At 34.8% G+C, this 14,608-nt stretch overlaps 1 protein-coding gene across 3 annotated transcripts in view; it reads right to left on the reverse strand.

Annotated features, from left to right (window-relative positions):
- CCDC18 (coiled-coil domain containing 18) overlaps positions 1-14,608 on the reverse strand; it is a 98,875-nt gene that overhangs the window by 42,258 nt on the left and 42,009 nt on the right. For all 3 annotated transcript variants that reach the window (XM_051993328.1, XM_051993327.1, XM_051993329.1), the window contains exons 15-17: positions 8,608-8,742; positions 8,366-8,443; positions 2,128-2,244 (exon numbers count right to left, since the gene is read on the reverse strand). In XM_051993328.1, the coding sequence (XP_051849288.1) occupies positions 2,128-2,244; positions 8,366-8,443; positions 8,608-8,742 (330 nt within the window). The remainder of the gene's footprint in view (positions 1-2,127; positions 2,245-8,365; positions 8,444-8,607; positions 8,743-14,608) is intronic.

The following is a 14,608-nucleotide window of genomic DNA, read 5'->3' on the forward strand; positions in this document are numbered from 1 at the left end:
TCGACAACGATACTGTATGAGGACATATTTTGATGGAAGTGGATTTCTTTGACAAAGAGACCTGAGTTTCAATTGATAAATGACGAACAAAAGCAGCTACACCCAAAGAAAGAACACTGGGAAACGAATGTGAACTATCTGCATTTTTTGTTTTTCTTCCCGGGTTATTTATACCTTCTGAATCCAATTCTCCCTATGCAACAAGAGAACTGTTCGGTTCTGCAAACATATATTGTATCTAGGATATACTGCAACATATCCAACATATAAAGGACTGCTTGCCATCTAGGGGAAGGGGTGGAGGGAAGGAGGGAAAAAAAATCGGAACAGAAACGAGTGTCAATATAAAGTAATTATTAAATAAAAATTAAATTAAAAAAAAAAAAGAAAAGAAAATAAGTTGAGAAAAAGCCAACATTGAGTGCTGTGTATGACTGAAGATTAAACTTCAAGAGGAGTTGAGAAAATATAACTACTTCCATTCAATGTAGAGATAGAAGACTACATCCAGGTTTTCTGTACTGCATTGTCAGATAGATATATATGCTTTCTGTTCTTATTACTGCCTACTGAAGAAGTATTAACCAAAAATATTTGGGATTGGTCAGAAAATAGAAAAGTATTAGTGGCACAGATTAACATACAAAATTCAGAAGCAAGTGGAAATATTTAGACCAATATTTGATAAGATTTTTGTCCATGGGCATAAACTACCACTGAAAGATTCAATTTGACAATTTGACAAACCCATAAAGCATTGCACTAAAAATTAAATTTAGATTTACTATATTGAGCTGCCAGATCAATAAGTATTTGTTAAACACTTACTATTATGAGCCAGGCCCTTTGCCTGGCTAAGAATGAAAAAGAATGTTAAAACTATCACAGCTTTCAAGGGCTCATAGTTTAATGGGGAAGAAAATAAGTTAACTATGTACGAAGATATATACAGGATAAATTGGAGAAAGTATTCCAAGGAAAGCACTAGCATTACAGAAAATTATAAAAGATTGTACAGAAAATAGGATTTAAGTGAGCCTTGGGGAAGGCTGGGAAGTCAGAAGGCACAGAAAAGGAGGAAAAGAATTCCAGAAATGGAGCCAGTGAAACAGATCTTGAAGGTGAAGGAACAACAAGGACATGGTGATCCTTGAATCAAAAACTATGTGAAGGGACGAGTGAAGTGTAAGAAGACTGAAAAGGTAAGAGCAGGGGCAAGTTATAAAAGATTTAGAGCTGGGGTAGGTTATAAAAGCTTTAGAAGTCAAAAGGAAGATTTTATATTTTATCCTGATGGTAACAGGAAACCACTGGAATTTATGGAATAAGGGAAGTGGAGGAGACACAGTCAAGACTTGTGCTTTAGGAATACCAGTTTGACAGCTAAATGGAAGAGGGACTGGCACAGGAAGAGATTTGAGCAGTGAGATCAACCATCATTCTACTGCAATAGTACAGCTACGAGATGATGAGATTCCATACCAGATAGATAGCAGTGAGAGGAGAGAAGTGGGATATATCTGAGAGATGGTACAAAGGTGAATTCAACAGGACTTGGCAATTGATTGGATGGGAGGTGTGGGTTAAAAAGTGAGAAATTGAGGTTAACACATAAGTTGCAAGCCTGGGTGAATGGAAAAGTAGTGGTCATTTTAAACCTGATATTAGACTGAAATGAAATATTTTTGAATATGCAATTATAATAATTTCCAAGGGAAATATTTCTGGCTGCATAGCAAATGTTACAAATCATGGCTTGATTTATTATTTTGTTGATTTCATCTAGACTTAAGAAATTGTTAAATAATGCAGGTTTTAAGTTTAAAAGAACAAATCCTAGTTTCACGGTTTATTCTGAGAAATCATGGAAACATTCAGGAGTCAAAAAGTTTCTTTCCTCAGTAGTTGTTTTTTACTTTAATCTCTAGAAGGAAAGAGAAAACAGTATTCCTTCATGTTTCAGAGCCAGAAATATTGATGGTTTTATCCTTATTTTTTTCTCTTCCAGTCTTATACATTAGTTGCACTATGTAATTTTGGAAATTGCTTTGATAAAACCCTTTAAGTCAACTAGAATTATTTTATAAACATGATTCTGTACCCATCTCACCCATAACTGTAAATTACCTCTTCAGATTTCTTCTTTATTTGTTTCTCAAACTTGTCCTTGTTTCCCTCCAGTTGGCTCAAATGTGCAGCCAATTCTTCTTTACACATATCCAGGGCTGATTCTAACTGTCTGACCTAGTCACAGGTAACAAAAAAGTCAAACATGTAATGCTTCAAGAAGTCAGGATCAATAAAAAGAAGCCACGACTGCCACCCCTCCTCCCTCACAAGTGTCAGTCAGTGCCTGTCCATGCTTGACATTATCGGCACAGACTTTAAACTATTAAAGAAATATAATCAATGAATTCTTGGCTATTGGAAACTTACCTTCTGGAGCAGCCTCAGGAAAGCTGCAGGAGATTTTAAAAGAACAGCAGACACCAGAGGAGAGGCAAGAACAGAGATTTAAAACAGCAACAAAGATATTAAGCAGCTGACTAACAGCAGAGACTAAAAAAATCAGTGTGAAAAATGAAGAAGTCCCTCAATACAGGCGAAGGCCTAGAGAAGAGCCCCTGGGATATCTCAGCAGCTTCCTGAGCACTGCTGTCATGCACAAGGAAAACTAGGCATAGGGTAGCTCTGCATAAGAGGTGGGGATAACACTGCATCATGGTTCAGAAAGACCAAAAGACCTGTCCCATGCTGAAAGTCAATCTGAAGTACACCAGCTTTTATTTTTACCTTTTTACTCCCAGTGCTGAGACAAATAGCAAGTACTCAATAAATATTTGTTGAAATGAATTTGTAAAAATAATTATGTGGAAATATATTTTATTTTTGCCTAAGTGTATTCTCTGTCTCTTTCTCTTTCCCCCGAGTTTTTTCATCCTTCTTAATCTTTTTTTATCTTCCACAGCACCATGCATCCCCCTCCCCTTTCTACCCAGGGCCTTGTCTCATACTTTGCTTTAAAAATTGAGACCAATTGAGCTCCTTTCCCCAGTTGCCATCAGACAACTTCCTTTGCTATCTTCTCCTTTAAAAATCTTCAGGTTCAGATGAGGGGACTCATCTACTTACCAAAGCAAAACTCTCTGTGTTGTATCCTTGGTCCCGAACACTCCTAACTTCTCTACCAATTGCTCACAACCTTTTCCCATTCCTTCTTCTTATTCTTTTTTAAACCTCAATAATCTGGTTTCTGACCTCATCTATCAACAAAAACTGTCCTCTCCAATTTTAAAAATGATCTCTTAAATGCCATTTTCTCAAATTCTGATTCTTGTGAACTCTGTAGCATATACCACTGTTGATTACCTTTTTGTTTCTGGATATTTTCTCTTCTCTAGGTATTTGTAATACAAGTTTCCCTATCTGTCCAACCATTACTTCTCATATTCCACTGTTGGTTCTTTATGCAAGTCATGTACACCAAAGTTCTACACTGGGCCCCCTATTCTTTTTACTCTATGCTGTCTCATTTGGTGATCTCATCAGTTTCCATAGATTCAATTACTATCTCCATGCAGTTGATTCCTAGATCACTATACTTGGCTCTAATTCTCTCAGCTTTAGTCATATATCTCCAAGTACCTATTGGACATTTTAAACTAGATAGCCAATGGGTATCTTAAACTCAACATGTTCAAAAGTAAACTTATTTTTCCTCAAAATCTTCTCTTATCTTCCCAATCTTTCTATTACTATTAAGGATGCCACCAAAGAGATTTTAAAAAACAAAAGGGGGAAAAAACATATTTGTACAAAATATACTTATAACAGCTCTTTTTGTGGTAGCAAAGAATTAGAAATTGAAGGCATGTCCATCAATTGAAGAATGGTTGAACAAGTTGTGATATATGATTGTAATGGAATACTATTTTACTATCAGAAATGATGAATATAATGATTTCAGAAAAAACTACAAAGATTTACATGAACTAAAGTGAGCAGAACCAGGAGATCATTGTACAAAGTAACATCAATATTATAAACTGCTTATTGTCTCAGAGAAGGGGAAGGGAAAGAGAGAAGAATATGGGACTCAAAATTTGAAAAATGAATGTTAAAAATAAAATATCATTCAAATTAAAAATGGAGGAGACATTAGCATGTTTCCCAGCAGGGAAAAATTCAATAGGCAAGGAAAGATTATCAGTGAGTGAGAGAATGGGGATGACAGAGGTAGTTATTTTCTGGAGAATACAGGATAGAATGGGATATTGAAAATTCATGAAGAGGAATTTGCCTTGGCAAAGAGAAAGGCTACCTCTTCACATGAGATAGAGATGAAGGAGAAGATAAGGGTGATGTGACATGGAAAGAGAATCGAAAAAGTAGGAACTCAATGAATGGCTTCAATTTTTCTTAGTAAAGTATGAGGTAAGGTCTTCAGCTAAATAGGTTAAAAGAAGGGGATATAATAAGACATTTGAAAAGAGATGAGAAGGCATGAAATAACTAAAGTAAGACAAAAATTGATTAAAGAGGTATAAAGGGATTGTCTTGCTATAATTAAGGGCCCATTTGAAATTATGCAGCAAATTTCTAGTGGACCAAGCAATTTTATAATTTTTCTCCAGCTCTTTTCAGCAAGATATGAATAAAAGTGAAAACAATCAAAGGATATTGTAAGTGACACAAGGTTGATACTTAACAAGGCATTATCCGCAATCATATAATGGGGCAAGAGGAAAGTACAGTGCATAGTTTTAGAATTAAACTGATTCACTAAAGGGTCAGATTAAAGAGGGAGGAAAATGTAGATTACTTCCACGATCAAATACAAAACCCTCTCTCTTGTAGAATTCTCCAGCTTCTTTGAGAAAAGGCTGTGCAAAATATTTGTAACAGCCCTTTTTGTAATGACAAAGAATTGGAAATTGAGGATGCCAATCAGTTGGAGAATGGCCGAATAAGTTTAGTATATGCGTGTAATGAAATATTATTCTACAAGAAATGATGAACAGACTGATTTCAGAAAAGCCTGGAAAGACTTACATGAACTAATACTAAGTGAAATGAGTGGAACTAAGAGAAAATTGTACATAGCAACAAGATTATGTGATGATCAACTGTGATGAACTTGGGCTCTTTTCAACAATGAGGTGATTCAAGGCAATTCCAATAGATTTGGGATAGAAGTGTCATTCACATCCAGAGAGATATCTGTGAAGACTAAATGTAGATCAAAGCATGTTTTTTTCAGCTTTTGTTGTTATTTGTTTGGTTTTTTTCCTTTCTTGTATTTTTTCCCCTTTTTATCTGATTTTTCTTGTGTAGCATTGATGAATATGGAAATACATTTAGAATTTCACATGTTCAACCTGTATTGGATTGCTTGCTGTCTAAAGGAGGGGGAAGGGAAGAAGAGAGGAAGAAAAATTTGGAACACAAAGTTTTGCAAAGGTGAATTTTGAAAACTATCTTTGCATATATTTGAAAAAATAAAATACTATTTCAAAAAAAAAGCAAACAAAAAATAACTTAAAAAATAAAAATAGTATCAGGTAATATTTTTTAACAGTCTATTTTTTGCCCATTTTTGTTCCTAGCATTAGCATAGTGCCTGGTACTTAGGCATATTGACTTGCTTATTGAGTGATTTAAAAAATTTTTTAAATGGCCTCTTCATTTCTCATATTATACCTTATTCCCTTCTCTAATCCTATAATTCAGTTGAATATAGTTACTCAAATACAATATTCCATCTCTTTTTTCTGTATCTTTGCAAAGGCTGCCAAAAATACATGGAATATTTTATCCCCTCACCTCTCTTAGCTATCCTGGCTTCCTTCAAGACTCAATTCAATCCCAACTTCTCTAAGAGATATGTCCAGTACCCCCTTCCTATTCATGCCTTCCCTTTTGGGATTTTCATCTACTCTATATACCCATTGTACCTATTTATTTATATGCTGTGTTCCTGGTTTTAAGAAGAGAGTGTTCTTTGCCTTTCTTTCAATGAACTCCAAGACTTAGCAGAGTACCTGGCACATAGAAAGCACTTAATGCTTCTTGGGTTGCCTTGATTGATTCTATATGCTCCCCTTTCTCCTCTGACACTGGCACCATCCTGGTCCCTTTCCTCATCAACTCATGCCTAAACTATTGCAATAGTCTGTTGGTTATTATTTCTGTCAAGTTTGCTGTCTCTTTTCACTCTTATCTATCCTTCCACTCAGCTATTAAATTGTCAACTTTTCCATTTCAAAGTGCAATTTGATCATGTTCTCTTTGCCATCCCACCATTCAATCAGCTTCAGGGGCTTCTTAATCCTTCCAATTCCAAAAATAAAATCCTCTGTTTGGCTTTTAAAATCTTCCATAACATGGCCTCTTCCTATTTTTCTAATCTTCTTTTTAATCTAATCTACTAACTAACTTCCTTTGCTGTTCCTAAAAACACAATCTCCTGCCTTTGGAAAGTTTAATTTGCTGGAACTCTCTCCCTTCCCTCTCTGTCGCCTAACTTCCCTGGGTTTTTTTCTAGTGCCAGCTTTCTGAAAGAAATCTTTTTTGGTCCTCCCTTAATGCAAATTTATTGTTATTGTTGTTCAGTCATTTCAGTCATGTCTAACTCTTTGTGACCCCATGTGGGGTTTTCTTGGCAAAGATACTGGAGTGGTTTGCCATTTTCTTCTCCAGCTCATTTTACAAATGGGGAAACTGAGATAAAGAGTTAAATGACTTATGCAGGATTCACATAGCTAGTGTCTGAAGGATTTGAACTCAGGTCTTTCTGACTCCACTGGCGCTTTGGCTACTGTACTATTAACTGCCTCAACTGCAAATGCCTTCTATCTAATTTTCATCTCCAGTTAGATAATGTCTAATATCTTTCTCTGGTACACAGTCATTGGCATGTTGCCTACACCACTAGACTCTGAGCTCCTTGAGAGCAGGAATATGCTTTGTCTTTCTTTGCATCTTCTGTACTTAGCACATGCTTGGAGCAGACCCTTACTTAATGACACACTGACTAGAAAAGGACTGAGAAAAGAAACAATCTGAGAGGATTGCTGGAATTCAATTAATCTATATCTTAACTACAACAACAAAAAAATGCAATTCAATTGACCAAACACTGACCATTCTCTGCTCCAGTAGGCACCTCTTGATTCTAGTTTAATATCAAGATATCCTTCCCAACTAGCAGTCTGCTAGCACCCACATGGAATTTGTTAACCTGGTGTCTCGAATCTCCTTTCCAGTGAGCTTTATAATTGCACTAATGCAATATTCTTTTGGGTTGGAAACTAATGGAAATCACTTTCCATATAAGAATTTAATTTTTTAAAAAGTGGGCATACAACAACAATACAGATGTTTTATCAGAAATATTATTTTCATGCCTTTAATCTTTACATTAAATAATATACTTTTTTCAATCTTACATATTTATTTGGTTGGTGAAGAAACACACAAATCAACAAATTTTAGACTGTTTTAGCAAAAGATAGGGATATAACAAAAAATAGAGATAAACATTAAGTCAGAAGATTATCTTTCATACATAATGACAAAAGAATTTTAGGGAAAAAAGAGAATGAATATTATGTAAAAAAATAAATTTTAGATGTTTACTAGGTAATTTTAAACCATGTAAGACAGAAAAATGAAAAGTAATGACATATTTAATCCCATTTTAACATAAAACTTTTTTTGCCAGATATATAATTTCATTGGCATGAAAAATGTCTAATAAGAATTCTATCAACACTGATCAACACTAACTCTGCAACTTACCATTTTACTGAGTTGCTTGGCAAACTAAAAGGTGAGATTTGCTCAAGGTCATACACCAAGTATATGGTAGAAGGTGAAATTTGAAGTTGAATCTTCCTAATTATGTAACCAACATTCTCTCTTCTATTATGCCCATGCTACTTTATATCTTGTAAATAGAGGTTATGAACAAGTGAAATTGTTCTATATCTAATATAAAATCTTTATGTTAGCTAGGAGTTTCAAATACTACACCTGAACTACTTTGATTTCCATTTCCATTCATTTCTGCTCTTAGCCTTATGCATAGTGAAATGGGAAAAAAGAAAGAACCCAGAAGGAAAGTGCCAAGAAAAGAAGTTTTAATGGTTTATAATCTAGATCATTAACTATTTAATAATCAAGAGTTGCTCACAGTACACAATGAATAAATAAAGAATATATGTTCAATAGTAGATAAGTCTACATTTGTAGAATATTTCTTTTTTATAAAGAAACTTAAAAAAAATTTATTTGGAAAAATAAAGTTCTGAAAACTCCCCTACTAAAACAAGAGAAAGAATTTCTTAAATGACAATGTACTAACTTTGATTGTTTCTTCAGATACTTGGTTCTGTAACATCTTCAAAGATTCATCTTTCTTGATATTCTGCTTCTCCATTTCCTATAAATATAAAGATATAGCCAATAATATGTAAACATGCATATAAAAAGTCTATATACCAGGAAAGAAATAAATAATTGGCTAAGATAACAACTATATAATAGAAAATGATAATTGAAAAAAAAATTTATGCTTAAATAATATCTTATAAACATGATTTTTACCCCTCTTTTTTCCTGTAATAGTCTATCCAGTGATTCAAGATGATGTTGTTTATATGCGATATCCTGTTGCAAAATGGACACAGTCTTCTCCTGTTCTTTGAATTGTTGGTCTTTCTTTTCTAGCTGAATTTGAAACTATATATAAAAACATGATTAATTGATTTGCATATAATTTTTTCAGGGACTTCAACATTTTTAATGCAATTAAAAACCCCCAAAAATATATCATACACTAGCCCAGAACATATCAGTAGCAAAGTTTAAGAGAAAATATATACTCAAAAAAAAAAAAAAGAAAAAAGGGAAATACACACTAAATCAATCAATAAATATACATCCTATGATGTACTTGATCATAAAATTTAGAGTTGGAAGAAGTCTCAGAGATCTTTTGGTTCAATCTCCTCATTTAACAGATGAAGAAACCAAGGATAAGAGAGTTGTTATTTGGGAGGCTAGAGATGCAGTGTGGATAAAGTACTGGGCCTACAGTGAGAAAGATACAAGTTTAAATCCAAACTCAGATATTTACAATCTTTGTAAGCTATTTAATCTCTGTTTCAGTTTCCTTAACTATAAAATGGGAATAAAACAGCACCTACCTACCTCCCAAAGCTATTGGGAGGATCAAACGAGATAATATTTGTAAAGTACAAGATTTGACAACTTGGCAGGGGTTTAAGAAATATTTTTTTCCTTCCTTCCACTTATATCTTGTTACCACAATACAACAAGCATAACAAATAATAAATTACACCAGAAATTTTAGGGGCCTTGGAACTAAAACAATCAAGAAAAAAATAATGAAAGAAAACTATAAAAATTCCATTTCTGTTGAGCAGTTAGATAATAATACTTACTAGAGAACATATTTTAAATAAGATGTTTGATGATTTGAAGAATGTTCCTAAAACAAATATTTATTCTATAATTCCCAAAAATGTGACAGATACATATAAACATCAGAACACTAAAACCTAGCTGTTTCCTTATGAGGATATGCATAAATAGCCAATGACCAGGTGGCTGCCAAAAGTGGCAAAGAATTCACCAGTTCTTTGCAACTAAGTTTTAATATTAATAATGATCCCCTCTACTCTTTCATTTACATTTATAAAATATTTGAGAAGAGCAATAAGACAATCAAAAATTGTTGTGATTATAATAAGCAAATTTGACCCTGGGAAAGAGAAAAGAAAATGTTCCTTCCACTTTTCACTAAAAAGATAAGACAATGAATATGTAATGTTATTTATGTAGTTAAACAAAGGATGATGGTCATTGTACATTGGTTACAATTTTTTTCTGGTTATGTGAGGGCAAGGCAAAAAATAGTGATCTTCAGAATTAATAATGATATGAGACAAAAGGAAAATTTATCAAGGAAATTTTTTTGAGAGTATTGCTGTTGTTTTTTTCTTGAAGAAAACCAAAATGATATTACTACACTTGGGTCAGTATACAGTGTGGCTGTCCAGCTGTGGCTGATCTGACCAATAAAAGCTCGGAAAACTTTACTACAAAGTTGCACACAAATAGTCTATATGAACATCTGGAATGGAAATGTCTCTAAATGTATACATCTCACATCTCTTTTGAGCCACTGTAATTCTACTTTGCACAGCACTTTATGTGATATAAGCACAATATGCTGGGAGGTCTTGTGCCAGGATCTCTCATGTTTCATGATAGATACTAAAGTTCTTCAGAGAGATTTTGAAAATGTCCTTGTATCTTTTCATTTCCATGTGAGCACTAGCCTTATGTAACTTCTCATAAAATTGTCTTTTAGACAAATGTACATTTGGCATTTGAACAACATGACCAGTCTAAGAGACTAAGAGGCTCACCAAAATCTTCCTAACATAATTCACATGGAAGTGATTCAGTTTCCTCACATTGTACTAGTTTACTGTCCATATTTCACAGGCACATTACAGAGAGGTTGGCACAATGGCTCTGTTCACCTTCAGTTTGGTATGCAACCTAATATCTTTTCTCTCCTGCACCTTCAGAGGAGTTAGCTCTGGCAATGCATATGTTAATTCCAACCTCTCATCTATGTGGACATCCCTGGAAAGTATACTAACCAAGGTAAATGAACTGTGGACAACCATAGCATTCAAATTTTTCCATTTGCTATAACCAATGGCTCCACACATATATGCACAGGGTGGTGCTGGCTGGTAGAGAACCTGTTTTCTTGGTGTTAATTGTAGGCCAAAATTAGCACAAGTAGCAAAGAATCAATCCATACTCTGTTAAATCTCAAACTCAGGGGCTACATTAAGTGCATAATCATCTGTGAACAAAAAGTCACATGCCCACTCTCCCTTCATTTTAGTATTGGCTTTGTACCCTTTTCAAGTTAAATAATATACCATCAGTGTGACAGTTGACCTTGATACTGTTGTGAATGAAAAAAAAATCCAAGAGACATAGTTTCCAGGCAATTAATAATTAACATATTAATTAAGCTAGCTGATGATAATAAACTGATGGTCTCTTGCTTTTTTTTTTCTTTTCTTTTTTTTTTGGGGGGGGGAGGGTGGTGGTAACCAAATGAAGACATTGAATGCCTTAAATATCTTTATAATGGAGACCCCCTCTGACAAATGAAATCAAACCTGATTGGTGGACATTTAATGAGACAGCAGGACTAGGAGTCATCAGCTCCTCCTGTTGATAACATAGCTTGATCATAAGACTCAGCTACCTCCAACAATCTAGACAGGGAAATCCATCTCCATCTTTTCTCCTTAAAGAGCTGAGTCATCCTAAATTCTAATGGAGTACAGCAAGGATAAAGGCTTATTTCCTAGAGGCAAAAATTCATCTGGATTAGATTCTGTTTATACACTAAACAGAAGTAAGGCCTTCTAGTTCAGAGGGGGTCTAGCCTAATATAAAGAAGCATGCTCCCTGAGAATTAGGGATATCCAACCAAACAGCTATATCCTTCAGAAACTGACTGACTGACTGACCTGAGGAAATAAAGGAGAAAAAAACCTGGATTCTAATTTAATAATTGATTTTTTTTTGGGGGGGGGAGGGATCCAGAGTTTTCAAGTAGTCCAATTATTCTTACATTTTCTCTTTGATCTGTTCTGTTTCTTAAAAGATGCTTCACATTCCATTCTATTTTTTCATTCTTTATATTCTATTTTATTCTTTCTTGGTTTCTTATAGTTTTATTGACTTCCCCTTGCCCAATTCTGAATTTCAAAGGATTATTTTCTTGTTTAAGTCTCTGTATCTCTATTTCTAGTTAGCTAAGGTTTTTTTTTTCCCCCATAATCTTGGGTTTTGGTTTTTTGTTGTCTTTTTTTGGATGGTTTTTTTTCTTTTTTTTTTTTTTTTTAAACTTTTTCCTCAATGTCTCTCACTTGATTTTTAAAGTCTTTTTTGAGTTCTTTTATAAATTCTTTTTGGGCAGAGAACCAGTTAACATTATTCTTTGGGATAGAAAAGGCTTTTTTAAACTTCACTGTTCTCCTCTAAAGATAAATCCCAATCGTCCCTGTTTCCATGGCTGAGTTCTTTCTTCTTTGTCGATTCATTAAAAAAAAAAAAAAAAAAGTTTAAACTCTTAGTGTAAATCCTCTAATCCTGAGTTTGGGAGGATGGTGCCTCTAGTTTTATTTCAGTTTTCCTTTCTCACATGGAACCCCAAACCAAAAGCTCCATCTCCTACAAATGCCAGCAACCATCTCCTGCCCCACTGCCTCTGCACTCAACCTGTGTGCTAGTTCTTTCTAGCCCAGGGTCTGTCTCAGCAGCACAGCTGGGCATGGTGTAACTAAGCAGCAAAGGTTCTTCTCAATGTTCCTGGATTCAGACCCCTGATTCATTCCCTGCTATCTGGGAGGTGAAAGTATCTATGATTTGGTCTAAGGCTCTAGCCAAACCTAGCTAGTCTTAGGGTTCCTCACTTGCTGTTTCTGTGGAGCTAGCTTGGAAGTATTTGCACTTCACACTGAATAAACCCTGTCCTAGGAAGGGAGGAAGAGTTGTCCCTAGGAGGACCCCTGTTCCGCCCTAAGTCATTCTTGTTTTTCACCAATCTGAGTTCACCCAGAGGTGAAAATTAGTTCTGTTGTGGGGGAAATCTGGAGAGCTTGAAATTTTCTGACCTACTCTGTCATCATCTCAGAATTCTCCCCTTAATAATTATTAATATCAAAATAATTTTTCTCATCCTGTTTTTGCCTTCATTGAAGATGTTCAACAACACTGCTGAAAATATCATGCTCAAAAACCATGGAAGCAAGCACACATATTTGTTTTACTCTATTGATGACTAATAGAGTACGAGAGCATCATCTATTATCTAGAACCCACACAAGAATGCCAATGTAAAATTGGCATAGAATACTGATGAACTGTTCTAGACAACCATATTTTTCCATGATCTTCCATAAAACTTCATGACTAAGTATCAGGGAGTCCTTGGGAGGAATGGAGTCAGAACTCCCAAAAGTGACTATTGCAATAGCCACTTACTACTGAAGTCTTGTATATGTTTCATGACCTTCTCATCACTCACACTGTCTTCTGTTTACCTAAATTCAATAAAACTTCTTGGATGCACCCTTGCAGTAAACTTGACATTTAATTAACTATGTCATTGTAAAAAGAAAAAGGATCTTGGTCAGACCGATAACCTTTGTGTACAGATCTCTGTTCTGCTCCTGGCATTTTTCCCTAGAGTTGTTGGGCAGTAAACACTATTTTGACTATTCCTTTGTCCTTTCTGAAGCCACTTTGGCTCTTAATTAGATGACCATCTAGGAGGTGAAGATTAGGCTATTAAGGAGGACTGGCAAGAATCCCACTAGCAATGCCTAAAAGGGCAACTTCTCCATTTCCAATTTCTTTATAGAAGTGGACATCAAAAGCATCCTTTAACTCTTCATGTCATATAATTCAAAAGATTTCCATTAGTTTTTGCATGACTGGTAGACCTCCTGATTTGCAAATCTGTGCTAGAATAGAATCAGCACCAGGTGCTTTGTCACACAAGGGGCATCTAATGGCATTCAAAACTTTTTTTTTTTCAGTTGGAAATTTAGCTAAAGAGGGACTAATTTCAACCTGAGGTATATATAGTCAGTGGCTTCAACAATGATTGATGATGATCTGTTCAGAAGATTATAGAAGTGTTCAGCCAATCTCTCTAGGATCATATCCTAATCACTTATCAATATAACGCCTTGAGCACTGAGTGGCTGAGATACAGCATAGATCTTTGGTCCATAAATAGCCTTCAGAATATCATGAAAGCAGTTTGGATTATTCCTATCTGTGTAAAACTGAATTTCATCTGCCTTCTTACTGAGTCAAAAATTTTGTATCTCTAAGCTTTGCTTGCACTTACTTTATTTTTGATGAACTTAAAACACTGCCTTCTTAGAGACGGATGAACTATCCTTCTGGGTAATCCTGTGGAGTTCTTGTTTTTCATTTATTAACTTCAAAGTTTCATTTTCATCAATTCACTCTTATGTTTGTGAGCATTTTGGCACAAAATGAGCAAATTTAATGCTATTCACCAAATCTCTTAAGGCTACCCACTCCTTTCCTGTTCTACTGTTGCCAACTGTGAGTTAGCTCAACTTTCCTGCCAAGTTAGCAATGACTTCCCAATTCAGAGAAGTGAACTCATTTATTGATATGAAGTTTTCTGGTAGTTGTCTTGCCTTGTGGCTGATGTTTTTAATGAATGTGAATATTTACCTTGAAGAGAATAAGTCTATGATCAGTCTAATACTCATCACTCTCACATCCTTTCTCTTTTTACAATGACATCTTCAATTAAATACCAATGTTTGCTGCAAGGGTGCATCCAAGGAGTTTTATTGCATTTAGGTAAACAGAAGACAGTGTGGATAATGAGAAAGTCATGAGATGCACAAATCTTTAGTAGTGACTGTTGCAATAGTCCCTGTTGGAGTTCTGACTCCATTTCTCCCAAGGATTCCTTGTTAAGTCTCATAGTTTG

The sequence above is a fragment of the Antechinus flavipes genome, chromosome 4, assembly GCF_016432865.1.
Source record: "Antechinus flavipes isolate AdamAnt ecotype Samford, QLD, Australia chromosome 4, AdamAnt_v2, whole genome shotgun sequence".
Classification (NCBI taxonomy): domain Eukaryota; kingdom Metazoa; phylum Chordata; class Mammalia; order Dasyuromorphia; family Dasyuridae; genus Antechinus; species Antechinus flavipes.